The following is an 18,387-nucleotide window of genomic DNA, read 5'->3' as shown; positions in this document are numbered from 1 at the left end:
CATTCATATGATCCTTTTGTCACTTTATTATCTATATATTAAATCTCGATCACCATTATTTGTTTGGGTTTAACTCCTGTCAATGAAGTTTGTACGAATATATGAAAGATATAATAAACATTTTATTAATAAAATGTATAGGGCTCAGAGGCCAGAGCTCAGTATAATATAAAATATTATAGGAGAAAAGATGTGCACAGATACGCTACAGAAAAACATACAACTGAAACTAGAAGTCAAACCTACCATAATCTACGAAACACAAATATTGCATTAACTAAATTAGTTGTCAGAAATGAAAATAACTTATTGTAAATTAATTGAAACGATACCTGATGACATAAACATGACTTTTTATGCATAAATCGTATCTAAAAAATATATATATAACGTAAAATATACAAACATTACCTTCATTTTGCCTGTCCCATTTGTTTCATGAAGAATACACAACCAACATACAAAACATGCGCAAAACATAAATATAATCACTATCAAACTAATTAAATAAAAACTATAATTTCAGATTTACAATAAATTATTTATCCGAATCCGATGACAAAAAAATGTAATTACACAAACCAAATATTTTGCCTCCCGTTTTTACAAGAATAATATGTTTCAAGCTAACATCAGACAGATTAGTTACAATTACAAATGTAAGAACATTTGGGCCAGGCCCAAGCCCATGCCCAATCCCAGCCCATTTGGTTCAATTGAATGTGAATTCATCACTGACATTGTGGATCTAGATCTTGAGCCCATCCAAACTCCTCCAAAAAGGCCAACACCACCCCGTTAGACCACCCGAAACCGGTCTGCAAACCAACATTTTTATTAAAAAAAAAAATTTATATAATATTAACAAAACATAAGTTATAACATGCATTGAATTTGTACTTTGATTGATGTGCCATGTGAATAAACAAATATAATTTAAATGTGTTTGTGTGCGCTTACTTGTGGCACATATTCGCCACCACCTCCAAATTCTCCACATTTGGTGACGTCATATTTCTCATGCATTGCGTTGACATTCTTGTTCTTATAAACAACGTAATTAGTTCTGATCCACTTTATAGCAATATCTTTTGCTAATAATTTCGCTTCTTCTGATCCTGACAAAACTAGTCCCTCAACTATCATATGTTGCAACGGCGCCCACCCATTCGGAAAATCCCTATTTTCAACAAATAAAAAAAAAATCACAAAAAAGAAAATATTTTTTACTCTTTATAAAAGTACATTACCATTGTTGGCTGGAATTAGTCAATGATGTTGCAACCCCAGCAGCACGAATGAGACCCGAGCTCTGGAGACTTTGTGCAACCTTTTTAACGAGGGTTTTGTCTTGAAATCGCACCCACAATGGTATAAAGTTTGAGGCAAATATGTCTTGGTTTTGGTATTTAGCATCCCATGTGTAAACATCCTCCTACAAATTGTTACACAAGTGGTTAGATTAGAGTTGACACAACAAAGGGTGCACCCATGGTTCGAACCATTTTAAGATTATGTTACCTTGCGGTTCGAGTCAGGGTCGAGCCAGTAATCGAACCATTGCCCTTTCTCTTTGTTCCAAAAAACAGCATCCATGGCTTTCTTTCTTGCTTTTGAAGCTTCTTTGAATTGTAAAGAGTCGCTAGTTTTTCCAGAAACTTTTGCTAAGAAGGATATGTCAAGTTCCATCTGGGAAAAGAAAAACATATAAAAAAATCAAAATGTTTAACCCTATTTGGATAAAATGTTTTTTTTTGTACCTTGTATATGAATGTATTCAAATCAACGGGTAAAATCATTGTTGTGGACAATGTTGTGAGATCTGAAGTATCCCTGTAACAAATTATCCATTAAAAAAAAAAGAGATAATAACAAAAAATAACCAAAAAAAGGAATAAAAATGTATTTACTTCATCCATCGGGTACTAAAATCCCAGCCACTTTCTGCAGCCGAAGCAATCTCTCTATAAACTTTCTCTTTCTCACAATTCTTCAAAATTTTAATGGCAGTTTCTGTGTCCTGTGAAACAAACAAATCAACAGTTTTGTTTTTAATTTTATTTTTAAAAAATTCACAAGACAATTTCTTCAACTATTATCGAATTTCTTACAATTGTGAATGATTCTGGCCTTGGTTTATTCCACATAGCATAATAACGACTTAAATTATGAATTGTTCCTTGAGCGTCTTCAATGGCGACAACATGTATGCCTGAATTCCAGAATTTGTGTTCTTTGATGAGAGCAGGGAGAGCTTTTTTCACCAAATCCATGTCGTGAGTTTGCTTATATACTTCAATCACCATTGAACTCAACAATGGAGGCTGACTAAAAAAACGTTTTCACCAAATCATTGAGTTTGTAATATAAAATTCCCTAAATTTGTATTTAAAAGAAGCTTTTGATATATAGATATATACCTTCTGTTTGTATAATATGCCCTGGCGCCATTAAGAACGTATCCATATGTCTCTATAAGGTCAATCAGATTGAAAATTATCCCTTTAGCCGTTTCGTACATTTTACTCGTTAATAATCCCCTGAAATCAAGAAATTGAATTGGTAAACAAGATTCTTTGGGTAATTATCGATATCAATTCACGAATTGAAAAACTTACCTAATTACCCAATACGAATCCCAGTAGTAAACCTCTTGAAATCTGGATCCGGGTATAATCACTGGGTGTTTTAAAGGAAGAAGAGTATGCAATTCAGAGTGTTTCAAAACCTTATCGGACACTTTCCGACTCAAATTCTTCCAGAGAGAATGGACTTCGAGAGCCCAATTTTTCACACCCTGGTGCGCCACTTTGGGCAAAAACCCTTCAGGTTCAGCGATGAAGTCGATTGGTTTAACATACTCCAAATCCTTTTCTGCCCCATTCATATATTTGTTCAGAAAATCATTAAAATCGGAAGGTAACACAGACCCATTTGCTGTCTTGGCCAGATCATTGAATGCTTGTTTGACGATTGGAAGATCGAACTTCAACGATAGGTCAACGTAAAGTTTCGGGTCGAATTTCATGGGGCCGAAGGTTTTGAGAGCGGTTTCTTGGATTCTCTCGAGAAAAATCACAAGTGGGGTTGTGGGCACAACTGGACCATGATCAGATAGTTTGCAGCTGTGTGCAGGTTCTGCGCTTACATCCATTGCTGCAGTCAAGAAAAGGAAGAGAGTAAAATTAACAAGTTTCATTGGTTTAACATTACCCATTTTAAGCTTAGAATCAAGGGTTTGTTTGAACTAGTGAACAGAATGATGTGTTATTTATATAGATAATACGAAGACGATGACCAAGTTCCTGTAAAATGTGCCGGCTTTTGTAAAAGATACTTGAATTAAATGCTAATCGATACGTCCAACAAACAGAGACCGATGCAGGTTGTTCTTTGGATCAGGTGATGTGGACGTTGTTTGTCTTTCTATTTGATTTTTATAAATGTATAGTGATCTTTAGTTCTCATGAAATATATATGACACTAACCTTTGAGAAGACAATCGAATATACTGACTCTGGATTGTTTGAAGAAGCAAAAGAAACGAAGTTAAAGTAAAAAAGCATTGATCGATTGAAGTACAACTAACCCGATGGATCGATTTCAGATGCGCAATCCAAAGGTATTGTTCGTTCCCGATGGCTAGGGTTTTATTTCCCGTTTGGTTTAACTGTCTTGAAATGTCCGTATACAGGCAAGAAGCTCAAACCTGATTACACGTCGGAGACATACACCACTCCATATAGATCAATCAAGTTTACATGACTAGACCTTATTTTTTTTATCTAATTAAACATGCTAATTGTAGTATCATCTATCATAAACATTATTGCTCGCATTTTGTTGACATATTAAGATTAAGATGATGTTTGTTTTGACCAAATGGCTGCAAACAGTAACAAAAATTATGTTTGTTTTTTTTAACTCTTCTTTATGCTGCTGTAAATATTAAAAAATAAAATAAATTGATTTTATAAATCATATATAGTTTTTTAATACAAAAAATTTAATAATGTATAATATTTTATTGAAAATTTATGATATTTCAGTAAAAATTAATGATATTTTAACAAAAATAAAGATATTTGAACAAAAAATAATTAATATTTTATCAAGAAATTATCATTATTCAATATAAAAAAACCAACAAGAATGAGCAAAAAAAAAAACAAAACAAAAAAGTGAAATATGATTTCGGCAACATATAATTAAAGATTCTCCAAGATTTTAGAAAGAAAGAAAAGAAGAAGAAGAATTTGGAAAAGGTTGGAAGAGACAATACAAGTGTTGTGCTAAACAAAACACACAAAGTTTTTTTTTATTCCGAAGATTTCTAAAAAACAGATAGCTGCGAGATAAAAACTATTGCGCATGTGCTGCATCGCGCAACAATAAGAGATTTAAAAAGGTCTTTTACAAAAAAACAAACATTACCAAACTCATTACCAAACTCATTCAAGGTTTCCAAATCACCCAAAGTGTGGAGTAAATAAGCAACATTTTCACTTTTTTGAATCTATTATCATTTGTCTTTAGTTTCAACAACTCCAATAAATTTGAATAAGAACTAGGTTGTTTTTTCATAATGTCGACCATTCCACCAGCTAACTCCATAACCATGCAGACACAACGCAAGTGAAAAAGGTACCGATCAATATTTTCATATTGAAAACTACATAAAAAGCATAATGAAGAATGTACATTCATCCCTCGCTTCAACAAACTAAGAAAAGTAGGAATCCTATCATTGATCAACTGTCATACAAAACAAATAATCTTCAAAGGAATCCACTTCAGCCACATGAAATAAAACTCACTAATATCACCATTATTCTCAATCAAACTTGTTATAGTTTTTACGATAAATCCTTATCCTCGTTACAATTCCATTGCCATCTATAAGCGTCACTCATAAATTCCCAACAAGTTGATCAAGTTCACACAACTATAAGTGGTAAATATCAGTTAAAAAACAAAAAATAACACACATACACACACACACACACATATATATATATATATATATATATATATATATATATATATATATATATATATATATATATATATATATATATATATAAAACTATAATGTTATATTTTTTTAAATAAAATTACTAAACCATTTTATAATACTGTAAAGTGATATGTAGTTTAATAATAATAATAATAATAATAATAATAATAATAATAATAATAATAATAATAAAAGATCTTTTTATCGTGTTTAAAGATTTCATAAATGTCATCTATCAAAGAAATACTTTAATGAGAAATCTTTGTTTTGTGTTTGCACAATTAAATCTATAAAATCAAAATTTTCATTTGTTGTATAAATGAATTCTAAACTTTCTAAAAAAAAAACTTCAATGTTTTTTTTATAGGTGATATGTATAATTTTTCTTTTTAAAAATGATGTCATACATTATTATTTTTTATATATGGCATCTGCAAAATTGATAACTATTTTAGTGATTAAGCTAATTTTTATTATTTTAGAAAATAGTTAATAAGATTGTCTTTGTGTTCTTTACTTTTTAGATAGCCTGTGTGTGGGCAATGCCATAAGGGCGTTGTCTGACGTGAACTGCCCATAACGACGCCATAATGTGGAAAACACCGCCTCAGGGTCTCGTTATAGGGCGTTACGCCAAGACGCGTGACGATGTAATACCATTTTTTCGACCGTTGCATTTTCTTTTCCGTTGAAAAACGGTAATATTAGCGTTTAAAAATGGTGAAATGTAAAAAAAAAAAAAAAAAAAAAAAAAAAATTACTACTTCATTTGTGTGTGTGTGTATATGTGTATATATATATATATATATATATATATATATATATATATATATATATATATATATATATATATATATATATATATATATATATATATCATTTTACACTTCTATTTCTCTATATCTATCTCTATTTATTATATTATCATTCAAAAAAAATTCACTATGGATCAAAACCCGAATACTCCTCCTCTGAAGACAAACACATCCACTCCATTAGGTTTTGCGGGATATGAGGGATACATGAACCTTCTAACCTCTCAAAACTCACCACAAATTTCATATTCCAACAATTTTTTCAATCCCGCCTCACCCTCACTACAATTCCCTACCTCGCCATTTATGCAACAAAATACAAACATTCAACAAAACCTTTTTAATACATTCGGTCTCATGCGCTAAACGGTCACACAACCCACACCCACGCAAGAACCCGTTGTCGAGACGCAAGCCGGGGTAGTTAGAAAGCATCGGGAAAAAAGGGAGACCAAAAAAGAAAGGGAAAGAGGTCGTTGTCGGGACAGACAAAATGGAAGCACCTCTAACATGGTGGACATGGGAGGAAGAGCATACGTTGGCGGTGGCTTGGTGCGGTACTTCAAAATAACAACTATGAGGAACGATATGAAGAGAGTTGCTTTTTGGGATGTCGTAATCGTCAAATTCCGCACAATTTTGAACAAGGGTGATACATATCGCAATAATGATATGCTTAGTGGCAAATGGACTCAAATTAGCCGCAAGTGCACCAAATTCAATTCCATATACAACAAACTTTCTTCGCAACGTCAACATGGTGCCAATGATTTCGATGTGTTTAGAGTCACGAAGGAGGAATATCACGTGCAAATGGGGCACGTATTTGAGTATGAAAAAGTATGGGAGTTAGTGAGTAAAGATCCAAAATGGATGAAAACGCCAACATCATCGGAACAACAATCCAAAAGGTCTCATGGTTCGGGTTCGGTTGACGTTTCCGACGAACACACGAACATCGACCTTAACGCGGACACCGATGAGATCCCGGACGAGTTTGACGACATGGAGGAAATCTCTCCGCCACGACGGCCTATGGGGCGCGACAAAGCGAAGCGCTTAACGACATGCGGAGAAGAATGAAAGTTGGCTTCGAGAGCACGAGGAAATGAAAAAAAAAATTCGACGCCCACACAAAAATCGTAAATAAAAGATATGAATTGCAACGGGAGCATTTGGATTTCCTTCGTCAAGAAGCCCAAGAAGATCACATATCGAAGTGATATGGAAAATGAAGGCACAGATAGAGAGAAAATGAAGTGATATGGAAAATTTATCACCGAGATGAGCTGAAGTGATATGGAAAATGAAGGCACAGATAGAGAGAAAATACTTAGGTGAAGAATAGTTTGTCGGTATTTTTTTTTTAATTATTATGACTATCGTGTGTTGTTTTTTTTTTCAATGGTTTTTTTTGGTTTGTAATGTTTTTTTTTTTAAGTTTGTATTGTATTTTTAATTTAATAAAATTATGTTTTATTAATTTATATGTTTTTTTTATAAATATATGACATATATTAAAAAAAAAACAAATTAGAATAATAGAAATTAAAAACATCCAAAAAAAAAATAGTATGTATTATCTCATGTTATTTGGTATTACCCATTTCCACCCTTTGTGTTATAACACCAAATTGTGAATAGGATGATGAAGTGGACAATTTGGATGTGATAACATGTTGCCCTCACCTAATAGTCTTACATATAACAATATACTATTAGACTACTCGGTGTGAGCAACATGTTATTACATGTTTTCACATCCAAATTATCCACCTCATCATCCTAGTCACATTTGGTTTGGTGTTATAACACCCAAGGTGGAAATGGGCAATATCTAATAACATGTGATAACGCCAACTATTTTTTATTTTTTTTTAATGTTTTAAATTTTTATTATTCTAATTTGTTTTATTTTTTTTATTTACTTCATATATTTCTAATTCGTTTTTTATGTCATATATCTATAAAAAAAATATATAAATTAATAAAATATAATTTCATTAAATAGTAAAATAAAAATATCATACAAACCAAAAAAAACATTGAAAAAAAACACACAATAGTCCTAATATTTATTAAATATATATATATATATATATATATATATATATATATATATATATATATATATATATATATATATATATCGACAAACTATTATTTGCCCAAGTATTTGCTCTCGATCTTTGCTTTCATCCCCCCTATCACTTCAGCTCGTCTCGATAGTAAATTTGTTTCGTTTGTCGTAAGAATTGTCAAATCCTTCGATATACGATCTTCTTCAGCTTCTTGACGAAGGAAATCCAAATGCTCCCGTTGCAATTCGTATCTTTTATTTGCGATTTTTGTGTGGGCGTCGAATTTTTTTTTCATTTCCTCGTGCTCTGACTGCTCTCGAAGCCGACTTTCATTCTTCTCCGCATGTCGTTAAGCGCGCTTCGCTTTGTCGCGCCCCATAGGCCGTCGTGGCGGAGAGATTTCCTCGATATCGTCAAATTCGTCCGGGATCTCATCGGTGTCCGCGTTGAGGTCGATGTTCGTATGTCCGTCGGAAACGTCAATCGAACCCGAACCACAAGACCTCTTTAATTGTTGTTCCGATGATGTTGGTGTTTTCATCCATTTTGGATTTTTCCTCACTATGTCTCATACTTTTTCATACTCAAATACGTACCCCATTTGCACGTGATATTCCTCCCTCGTGACTCTAAACACATCGAAATCATTGGCACCATGTTAACGTTGCGAAGAAAGTTTGTTGTATATGGAATTGAATTTGGTACACTTGCGGCTAATTTGAGTCCATTTGCCACTAAGCATATCATTATTGTGATATGTATCACCTTTGTTCAAAATTGTGCGGAATTTGATGATTACGGCATCCCAAAAAGCAACTCTCTTCATATCGTTCCTCATAGTTGGTTGTTTTGAAGTACCGCACCAAGTCACCGCCAACATATGCTCTTCCTCCGGTGTCCACCATGTTAGAGGTGCTTCCATTTCGTCTGTCCTGACAACGACCTCTTTCCCTTTCTTTTTTGGTCTCCCGTTTTCCCGATGCTTTCTGACTACCCCCGGCTTGCGTCTCGACAACGGGTTCTTGCGTGGGAGTGGGTTGTGTGACTGTTTAGCGCATGAGACCGAATGTATTAAAAATGTTTTGTTGAATGTTTACATTTTGTTGCATAAATGGCGAGGTAGAGAATTGTAGTGGGGTGAGACGGGATTGAAAAAATTGTCGGAATATGGAATTTGTGGTGAGTTTTGAGAGTTTAGAAGGTTCATATATCTCTCGTATCCCGGAAAACCTAATGGAGTGGATGTGTTTGTGTTCGGAGGAGGAGTATTCGGGTTTTGATTCATAGCGGTTTTTGTTTTTTTTGTGTTTTTTTTAATGATAAATAGAGATAGATATAGAGAAATAGACGTGTAAAATGAGATATATATGTATTGATATAGTTTTAAAAAAAAAGAAGTAGTAATTTTTTTTTACAATTCACCGTTTTTAAACGGTAATATTACCGTTTTTCAACGGAAAAGAAAATGCAACGGTCGAAAAAATGGCGTTAGGATACTTTACCATGGTCACGCGTCTTGGCGTAACGCCTCATAGCGGAAGTTTGGGGCGGTATTTCTGCGTTATGGCGTCGTTATGAGCGGGCCACGTCAAATAACGCCATAAGGGCGTTGCCCACACCCATCCATCTTAATGATTTATATTAACGTTTTAGACAAAATTTTTGATAAAGAACATTATAAGAGTTGAATATTCAATATATAACTTGTAGATTAATGATAAACTAAAGAAGATTGAAATTGTTCTAGAATAGGCTTATGACCCTTTTCTTTACATATTTGTCCCATTAGAGCATCTCTTATACCCACCACATATCACATATGTAGTGGGTGTTACATCAGCACCACATTCTTTTAGCACCAACATGAGATACCTACTACTAACACACCACTCCACATCATAATTTTTATTTTTATTTTAATTCAAAAATACTATAAAATTACATTTTTAATAATTAAAAAAGATTCATTTTTAACTAGTTTTTCATTAATTATAAAAATAAAATTACAACTTCAAACTACATTACTTAATTAATCTTGAAATAAAAAAAATAAAAAAACCATTTCACTAATTAAAAAAACAACCAAACATACATATAAAAAACTAGTATTCATTCATCTTACGTTGGTACAAATATTTTGCGACATCTTCTCGAAAATTGAAACACGTTTCACTGTTATGAATTTCAACAACTCGCTCTAAGAACTCATTCGTTCTGGGTACGAACTCCTCAATTGGAATGACAATATCGTTCGGATCATACGTGCAAATCGCTCGACCTTCATCTTCAATAATCATATTATGCATTATAATACATGCTAGGACCATTCGTTTAATTCTTTTTTTTTTATCCCAGAATCGTATAGCTTATTTCACTACATGTCATGTCTACTTTCTTTAAACGACATGTCATGTGTACTTGAGGACTCAAAATTCCCTCTTGATATACTTTCTCGCCAATTCCTATTTTTTTGTAAACATCTTTGCATTTTAACTTCGAGGAATCGACTATACCTTCATCAATGTAGAATAATTTGGGTATATCCCATCACCAAGGTAGTAACCGTATTTGTACGTGTGCCCGTTCACCGTGAACGTCATATCATGTGTTTTGTCGGTCCAAATATTATTGAAAAGACGAGACCGACCACGAACATTAATGTCGTTGTATACTACTAAAACTCATTATTCCTTTAGCTTCAGATTTTTATTTGAAAAAATCATAACAATATTCTAAAGCATTACTAATACGTAAAAATATAGCCTTATTCAGATTGAAACGATGTTCATATGAGTCGTCTTTATAAGGACAATTATCGACAAAGTAATCGCGTACCAATAAGTCGTGTGCGGTTTGGCGATCACGATTGACGACTGCTCTTGTACGAGCAACATTCGAACTTTCTTCTTCGTGAATGTGTTGCACAACTGTAATATCCCAAAATACGGACCAAAAATTTCATTTTAAATTAAACAAAGATAAACCATTTGTCAAAAAACCTCATAGTAATAACATTTATCAAAACCAATGTATCCATAGTCAAAACATATCATAACAAAATCATATTAGAGTATAAATCACATAGATCTCTGGTTCGGAAAATATGGTGTGATGTACTACGATCATGCCGACTCCTTTCCTTTCGAAGAGGAAGTACCTGAAAGTAAAAATGAAAACTGTAAACACAAATCTTAGTAAGTTCCCCCATCACACCACAAACCATACAATAAACATATTGTCTAACATATTTGGGTACTAGCTACCCCTTCGGTCTCTTTCAACCAGTAACTTGCCTAGCATATCAGGGTGCTAGCCTACCCCTTCGGTTCTATCGACCGATATCTTGTCTGGCATATCAAGGTGTTGGTCTACCCCTTCGGTCCCTTCGACAGGTAGCTCGCCTAGCGCATCAGGGTGCTGGCATACCCCTTCGGTCCTTTAGACCGGTACCGGAGACTATTTCACCCTTACTTCTACCATATAACATACTACTACATAAACACGTAAGTCATATACTGCCTAGCTTATCAGTGTGCTGGCATACCCATTCGGTCCTTTCGATCGGTACTGGGGCCTATCCTACCCCTTCTACCACTATCATGTAATATCATAGCATACTAGCACATAAAGCATAACAAATAGTGGCATACTAGATAATTATCACAAAGACAATCATCTCTACTATAACTCTTACCAGTACACCGATATTGGTACCTTCGACCCACTTCTACTGGAAGGTAACTCACCTCGATAGCTGGAAATAACTACGAAGGCTCCGGCTCTAAAATCAATCTCTCTCAAACTCCTACACATAAACATCTCTATTAATTACCCTTTCATGCTCATACCCCTTTAAGGGTCAACTTAGGTCAAAGTCAAAGTCAAGGTCAACACCGTGGTCAAAGTCAACAGCATGATCAAATTCAACATCCGGTTGAATCAAATCGCCGAGTTGGTCCATCAACTTGCCGAGTTCCTTAAATCAAAGAACCTCAAACCCGCGATCCAACTCGTCAAGTTACGCTCTAACTAGCCGAGCTCTTCCTTATGACAGAATCGAGACTTTTCGTTTCAACTCGTTGGGTCCTTCCTTGGACTCGTCGAGTCCTCCAATCTTCAAATCCCGGAAACTTAGCCAACTCACTGAGTCATCTTCTAGACTTATTCAGTTTGCTCAATAACAAAAAAGGTTGGGGGACCACGACCCGACTCACCGAGTTGTATGGACAACTCGTTGAGTCCCCCATAGTCCAAACCCATTTAGTCATTTCCAGTCTAGTTTAACGCTTCCAAACCATAGATCTAGTCCCCTATGATTAGGTCGCTACGTAAAGTTGCTACCTTTACGTCCATGCATGGGTGATTTAGCTCAAAGGCTCTAAAAGGTTGTTCACAAGTTGCATGGGACTCCCATTACCATAAAGTCGGCACCTTTATGGCTTGGAGTCCCTCAGAGGCTCTAGATCTGAAGTCATGACTCCAAAACATGTTTGAATCCATGAATGGTTCCAAAATAGGCTCCTTAAGGCCCAAAACTACTCCATGAAGAGATCTAGCAAATGAATAGCCAAGGTATCGACTTTTTACCTGAATAAGGCTGCTTTTCCAAAGAAATCTCTGGATCCAAAGCTTCTTCCTTCAACCAAGCATTTCTAACTTCCACTCCTTCGAGGAAATACCAAAGAATCACTCTCTTTTCACTCACACACACTCAAAAGGCTCAAGATCACGATTTAGGGTTCTGCCGGACTGAGGGAGGCGATGAGGGAGGCCACATCAAAGTGTTAAGGTCCTTAAATAGGGTGTAAATCCCTGAAAATTAAGGTTTCACTGTGGCAGCCCTACTCGTCGAGTTGAGGCTCTCAACTCATCGGGTAGACTTCAAGTCCCCTGTCCAAAAATCTCATTCCTACTCGATGAGTTTGGGGCATCCAACTCACCAAGTCCCTTTGCAAAAATGAATAATTCTTATTTAAAAATACATACCAGGAACTGGGCGTCACAACAATGTTGAAGAATGTCTCGACGAATTCTACATCGTCATCCGAATCAAAATGTTTTTAAGAATTCCATGTGTTTTGTGGAATCCATGTGCATGTGTTTTGTGGTTTTAGAGAATGAAGGTATAAGATTTGGTGAAAATAGAAGGTTTTATTTATATGTATTGAATTGAGTTTGAAAAAAAAAAGCCAAATAGTCGTTCAACGGTTGAGAAGGCGATCCACCAATCAAGTTTTGCGTTTAGAATCGTCGTCAGCAACACTATGCACAACGACCACGCCCGACCTCGATTTGTCAGGGTGGTGTGCACGAATATTTCTTGTGACCACATGGACCACGTATGCTCTCGCCGAGAGTATACCACATAGCATTAGGGCATCTCCAACCCTATACTAACCATTTTTATATTATAAATTATATTATAATGTTCTAACTCTACATTATACCTAACACTATATAGTGTTGGATTTTAGTATAACACTAAATATAATGTTAAATAAAGAACAATATATTTAGAATATTTTTTTTAGTATTAAATATAATGTAATGGGTTAAAGGACTTTAATGTATATTCTATAATTATAGATATAATATAATAAAATAATGTTAAGGTTCGAGATGTGGACCCTTTAAAATATAATTCCTTTACTTCATGTACTCAATTGGATTGGTATAATTTAATTTGTATTGATCTAGCTTCTCTGTTTAAAATTTTCATGTTCCAAAGTTAACCGACAACATTTTTTTACCATTTTTTTCTTTCTTAAGACGAGTCGGTATGGGCCTCGACGAGAAGCGACGAGACCCACGTGGCACTCCGCGACGCCGTCATAACGCGGTGAACACCGCCCCCCCTAGCCGTTGCTTCTCGTCACCCGGAACTCGTTGCGTTAGAAACGAGTTGTAACGTCAAGAAATATCCGTGCTATTTTTTTTACCGTTATTAAACGGTCCATTTCAAAAAAAAAAAAAAAAAAAAAAAAAAAAACCTTTTTACCATTTATATATATACATACACTTTATTTTAATTTTTATATACCTTTCTCTCATTCTCTCTGTATCTTTATACACACTTTCTCTCATTCTCTCTATATCTATATCTTTAATTCAAAAAATGGAGCAAAACCCAAACACCCCCCCTCCATCATCAAACCCAAACACAACCTCACATCTCGGATTTGCGGGGTACGAAAATTATTTTAACCTTTTGTCGTCTCAAGGTTCACCACAAATACCATACCAAGGTGTCGCTTTCAATCCCGCTTCACCGCCACTGCAATTTCCCAACTCACCTTACGTTCAACAAAATCAATTTGGTCAACACCCAAATTTACAACAAAATCTTTTCTCTACTTTTGGTTCGATGCAACAAACAACAAATCAACCGTCGCCTACAACACAACCAACAGTTCAAGTGGAAGCGGGAAGTAGTAGGAAAGGGAAAGGGAAAGGAAAATCAAAAGGGAAATCAATAGCGGTGGAATCTGAAAATGCAGACGTTCCACAATGGTGGACACCGGAGGAGGAATACGCTTTGACGAAGGCTTGGTGTGCTACTTCAAAGGATGAACTTCGTGGAAATGGAATGAAAAAAGGAGCTTATTGGGGGGAGGTGCTCGACAAGTTTCACGCTATTTTAAAGAAAAATCCGTATCGCAACAACGACATGTTGAGCAGCAAATAGGGTATGATAAGTAAGCGGTGCAGCAAATTCAACGGTATTTACAACCGGATTGCGGCGCAACAACAAAGTGGAACCAACGACTTTGATTTGTTCAAAGCTGCGAAGGAACAATATCGGGTCGAAATGGGTCATGTTGTCGACTTTGAAAAATCATGGGAATTGTTGCGAGCGGATCCAAAGTGGAATAAAACGCCTACATCGTCGGAGGTTCAATCCAAAAGGTCTCGCAATTCTAGTTCGGTTGACGTGTCGGACGCACGGACTAACATCGACCTAAACGCCGATGACGATGAGATCCAGGATGATATCCAAGAGATATCCCCACCACGACGACCGCCCGGACGCGACAAAGCGAGGCGCGCTGCAAGACATGCGAAGGAGGTGGAGACGAGAGCAAAAGATGCTGCGGAAATAAGAGCGAAATTCGACGAACATAATTTGTTAATAAAAGAAAAAAATGAGTTGAAACGTCGTCATTTGGAATTTCTGGAAAGGCAGACACGGGAGAAGCAGGAGCAAAAAGAGAGGGAATTAATGACACAACAGTTGTCAATTCTCCAGACAAGCGAGGAGGGTTTAGCACCTGCTGATCTAGCGGTGCTACAAGCAATGAAGGAACAAATTAGGAAAAAATATTTGGGTTGATTAGGATTTGTGTGTGGTATTTAGTAGTGATTTCAATGTTATTTTAGTTATTAATTTAGGTTTAAAACTATGTTTTTTTAATTGTAATCGGATTTTAGATTTTAAATGTTATGTCTTTTTTTTTTTTTAAATTATATGTTTTATAAAAAAAATATTAGTTATTAAACAAACGCAAAAGGAAAAAAAAACAAAAAAAAAAGTAAAAAAAACGAAATAGTAAAAAAAAAATACAAAAATAAAAATATTTATTTTCAAAATATTGGTGTTACATCTTGTTGCTTCTTGTTACCCATTTCCCCACTTGGTGTTATAACACCACTTGCTTATGTGGCATGTGAGGTGGTGTTGCACCTTGTTGCCCACACCCAATGCTCTAATAGCGTAAATAACTATGTAACATAGGGTCAAAGACAAAACTATTCTATTAAAGTAATATATTTAACTTTATAAAAAAAACAATCTATATGCAGAGCCGGCCTATAGGGTAGGGCAAGCTGGGCGACGGCCCGGGCCCAACGACGGCTAGGGGCCCCAATATTTATGAATTTGTTTGTATTGAAATATATAGATATGTATTTAACGCACACTAGAAAATACGTAAACACGTTTTAGAGGTGATGGCAGCGGCGCGCTTTTGTTTTTTCTTGATTGTTTCATGTTCAAATCAATGCAGCAACAGCTTCAAATTTTATATTTAAGCACTTCAAAAAAAAAATTATACATATTTTTAAATAATAATTATTAATTTAAGTGTAGCCCATGTGGTTGAGAGGCGCAATAGTGCTTTCCCTTTTAAAGAGAAGGTCTCTACTTCGAATCTAGTGTAGTATTTTTTTTTTTTTAATTAATGTCAATTTTTTAAACAAGATTAAATATAAATTTAATTATAGTTTAACAGTTTAAGATTTGTTGATTTTTAAGTGCTTTATACAACTTCTCCAATTAAATTTCTATATTTAAGTTATTTGTTAAAAATTTACTTTTTGTTAGAAGACCTAAATTTAAATTTTGTCATTAAATATATTTCAAAAGTAAAAAGATAACCATAAAAATAAAAATAATATATGATGGAAGATATACTTAAATGACTTAAATGACTTAAATGACTCAACTTTTATGGGTTTGCTAAAATTACCATCAAATAAAAAAATAAATAATTAAGATTCTGTGGTATATAATGTGTATTTATTTTTACATTTGCATAAGATATCTTTTAAAAGCATCTCTTAACTTTTTAATTTGGAAGGTTCATTGGATTTGGATTTGTCTTTGAATTTTCAGAATAATTTTTTCTATTCAAAATACAAAATATATAATTTTTAGAAAAAATACTTTTAATGTAACATAAAGTTTGTTCGAAAAAGTTCAAAATCGAACCATTTTGGATTATGATTATTGCTACAAACGACTCAAAAGTTAATTATAAAGAGCTAAACTTATATTTATGATGGTAATATTTATAATTATCCTATTTAATTTTTTTAACACATGGCTATTTTATGGTTTTCGCCCTGAGCCTAAAATATGTTAGGACCGGTCCTGTCTATATGGTCATAAATATACTTCGAGCAACTTTAAAATGTTTTATTTTTGACTAAGTTTATTAATTTTAACCGTTGCTCTATTATTAATAGAACGATACTTCTTTATACATCTATAATATATTAAACATTAATAAATATTAAATACGGCATACATATTGATAAGTTCATCAACGTGTTATATACTTATATAGCCAAAAAGGACAAGATGAATGTTCATATTATTGGTCTCTAGAATTCGTCATTTTGTTCTACACTTCTACATGGTAACTTTTTGGCTTTGTATATTGTACCTTGCTATTTTTGTTTACCTAGTCAATCGGTTATGCTCTCATTGTTTTCTGTGTATCTCATAGTTTTCGCTAGGGTTAAAAGTCATTTTTAATCATGTTTATGGTCAAAAAGAAGGGATAATGACTTGAAAGGGTAACGAACTTTCGACTTTTGTCACATTTAGTCACTAAACTTTTTTTCGTTATCTATTTGCCATTGAACTATTGAAACTGTTCACATTTTACCCTTATGACCGGCTGTTACCGGTCATAAGGGTAAAATGTGAACAGTTTCAATAGTTTACTGGCAAATAGATAATGAAAAAAAGTTTAGTGACTAAATGTGAACAAAATCGAAAGTTCGTTTCCCTCTAAAAAGTTCAATAACTAAATGTGAACAAACTTCCTATTGTATTATGTTTTAACAAAATTATTTATTTTTGTTTAATTGTAGCAACATTTGTTGATGAAGAAATCTATGAAATAAAAAAACAAAATGTAACATCCGGATTTCCATGTATCATCATTTAAGTATTTTTATTTTGAGTTAAGAAGAGAAACTCGACGAGTTGACGCCGCAACTCGTCGAGTAAGGTCGCGACTGATGATTCGGATTAATGAATGGACTCGACGAGTCAGTGAGGCGACTCGACGAGTCCGCGTTGTTGGCAGAAACCCTAAATCTTTGGGCTCGAGCCATATTTAAAGGCACTTATGGTCTTCAATTGCGACTACCTTTCCCATAAGTGAGAACCCTAGCGAGCTTGAGTGTATAGAGTGAGAGGAAGAGCTATTTTGAGCTTTTTGGTGTGATAGATCTGGACCCTTCTAGGTTCAGGGAGCCGAGAATATGAAGCTTTAGTAGAGTAAACCTTGGGGTTCAAAGTTAGGAAGCATTTATGGTATATATAGTTACTTTCATCTTACACATAGATATGAAGTATTTTATATAAATTACGTACTATGTATGCATATTATTTGAATACTTTTTGTCTATGCTGGATGAACGATTTTATACATGTTTTAAAAGATTTAAACGATATATTTATTTTATATTTACAAATATGTTGCGGATGAAACATGGGTAGATGAAATAGTTGGTGTGTGATGAAATAAAGTGATGAGAGATAGGTGATGACAGAAAGGTGGTGATAATTAGGTAAATAGATGATGATGAATATGTGATGTAGAATGAAAGGAGATACCATAACCTTAACCAGCAATGTGGCGATGTAGTCATCTACCAGAGTATAGATGGCAACCACAGACTATTCTAGACAACCCAGTGGAAACACCAGCAGGCCCATAACCTGTAGGTGATGAATTACGAG

General features: G+C 34.3%; 2 protein-coding genes across 4 annotated transcripts; one reads left to right on the top strand and one right to left on the bottom strand.

The window, feature by feature from the left end:
- Positions 1–500: 500 nt before the first annotated feature.
- Positions 501–3,734, bottom strand: TRE1 (trehalase 1). Of its 3 annotated transcripts, none has more exons than XM_078982893.1 (10): positions 3,590–3,734; positions 2,619–3,156; positions 2,421–2,540; positions 2,112–2,328; positions 1,911–2,020; positions 1,761–1,833; positions 1,522–1,689; positions 1,251–1,435; positions 961–1,180; positions 501–818 (listed from the first exon to the last, which is right to left on the bottom strand). In XM_078982893.1, exons 2-10 carry the CDS (start codon positions 3,152–3,154, stop codon positions 732–734), a joined length of 1,716 nt encoding a protein of 571 aa, XP_078839019.1. In that variant the 5' UTR covers positions 3,155–3,156; positions 3,590–3,734; the 3' UTR covers positions 501–731. The 3 variants fall into 3 exon arrangements, with proteins under 3 accessions (XP_078839019.1, XP_078839020.1, XP_078839018.1); XM_078982894.1 differs by having other exon boundaries at positions 3,489–3,730; XM_078982892.1 differs by lacking the exon at positions 3,590–3,734 and having other exon boundaries at positions 2,619–3,438.
- A 2,608-nt stretch (positions 3,735–6,342) lies between these two features.
- On the top strand, positions 6,343–6,915 carry LOC145035190 (uncharacterized). Its single transcript, XM_078983778.1, has one exon. It carries the CDS (start codon positions 6,343–6,345, stop codon positions 6,913–6,915), a length of 573 nt encoding a protein of 190 aa, XP_078839904.1.
- The last annotated feature ends 11,472 nt before the right edge of the window (positions 6,916–18,387 follow it).

This window comes from Lactuca saligna, chromosome 3 (genome assembly GCF_052625555.1).
Source record: "Lactuca saligna cultivar CGN05327 chromosome 3, ASM5262555v1, whole genome shotgun sequence".
NCBI lineage: Eukaryota > Viridiplantae > Streptophyta > Magnoliopsida > Asterales > Asteraceae > Lactuca > Lactuca saligna.
Note: the sequence above shows the minus strand (reverse complement) of the source record. Positions and strands in the feature narration are given on the sequence as shown.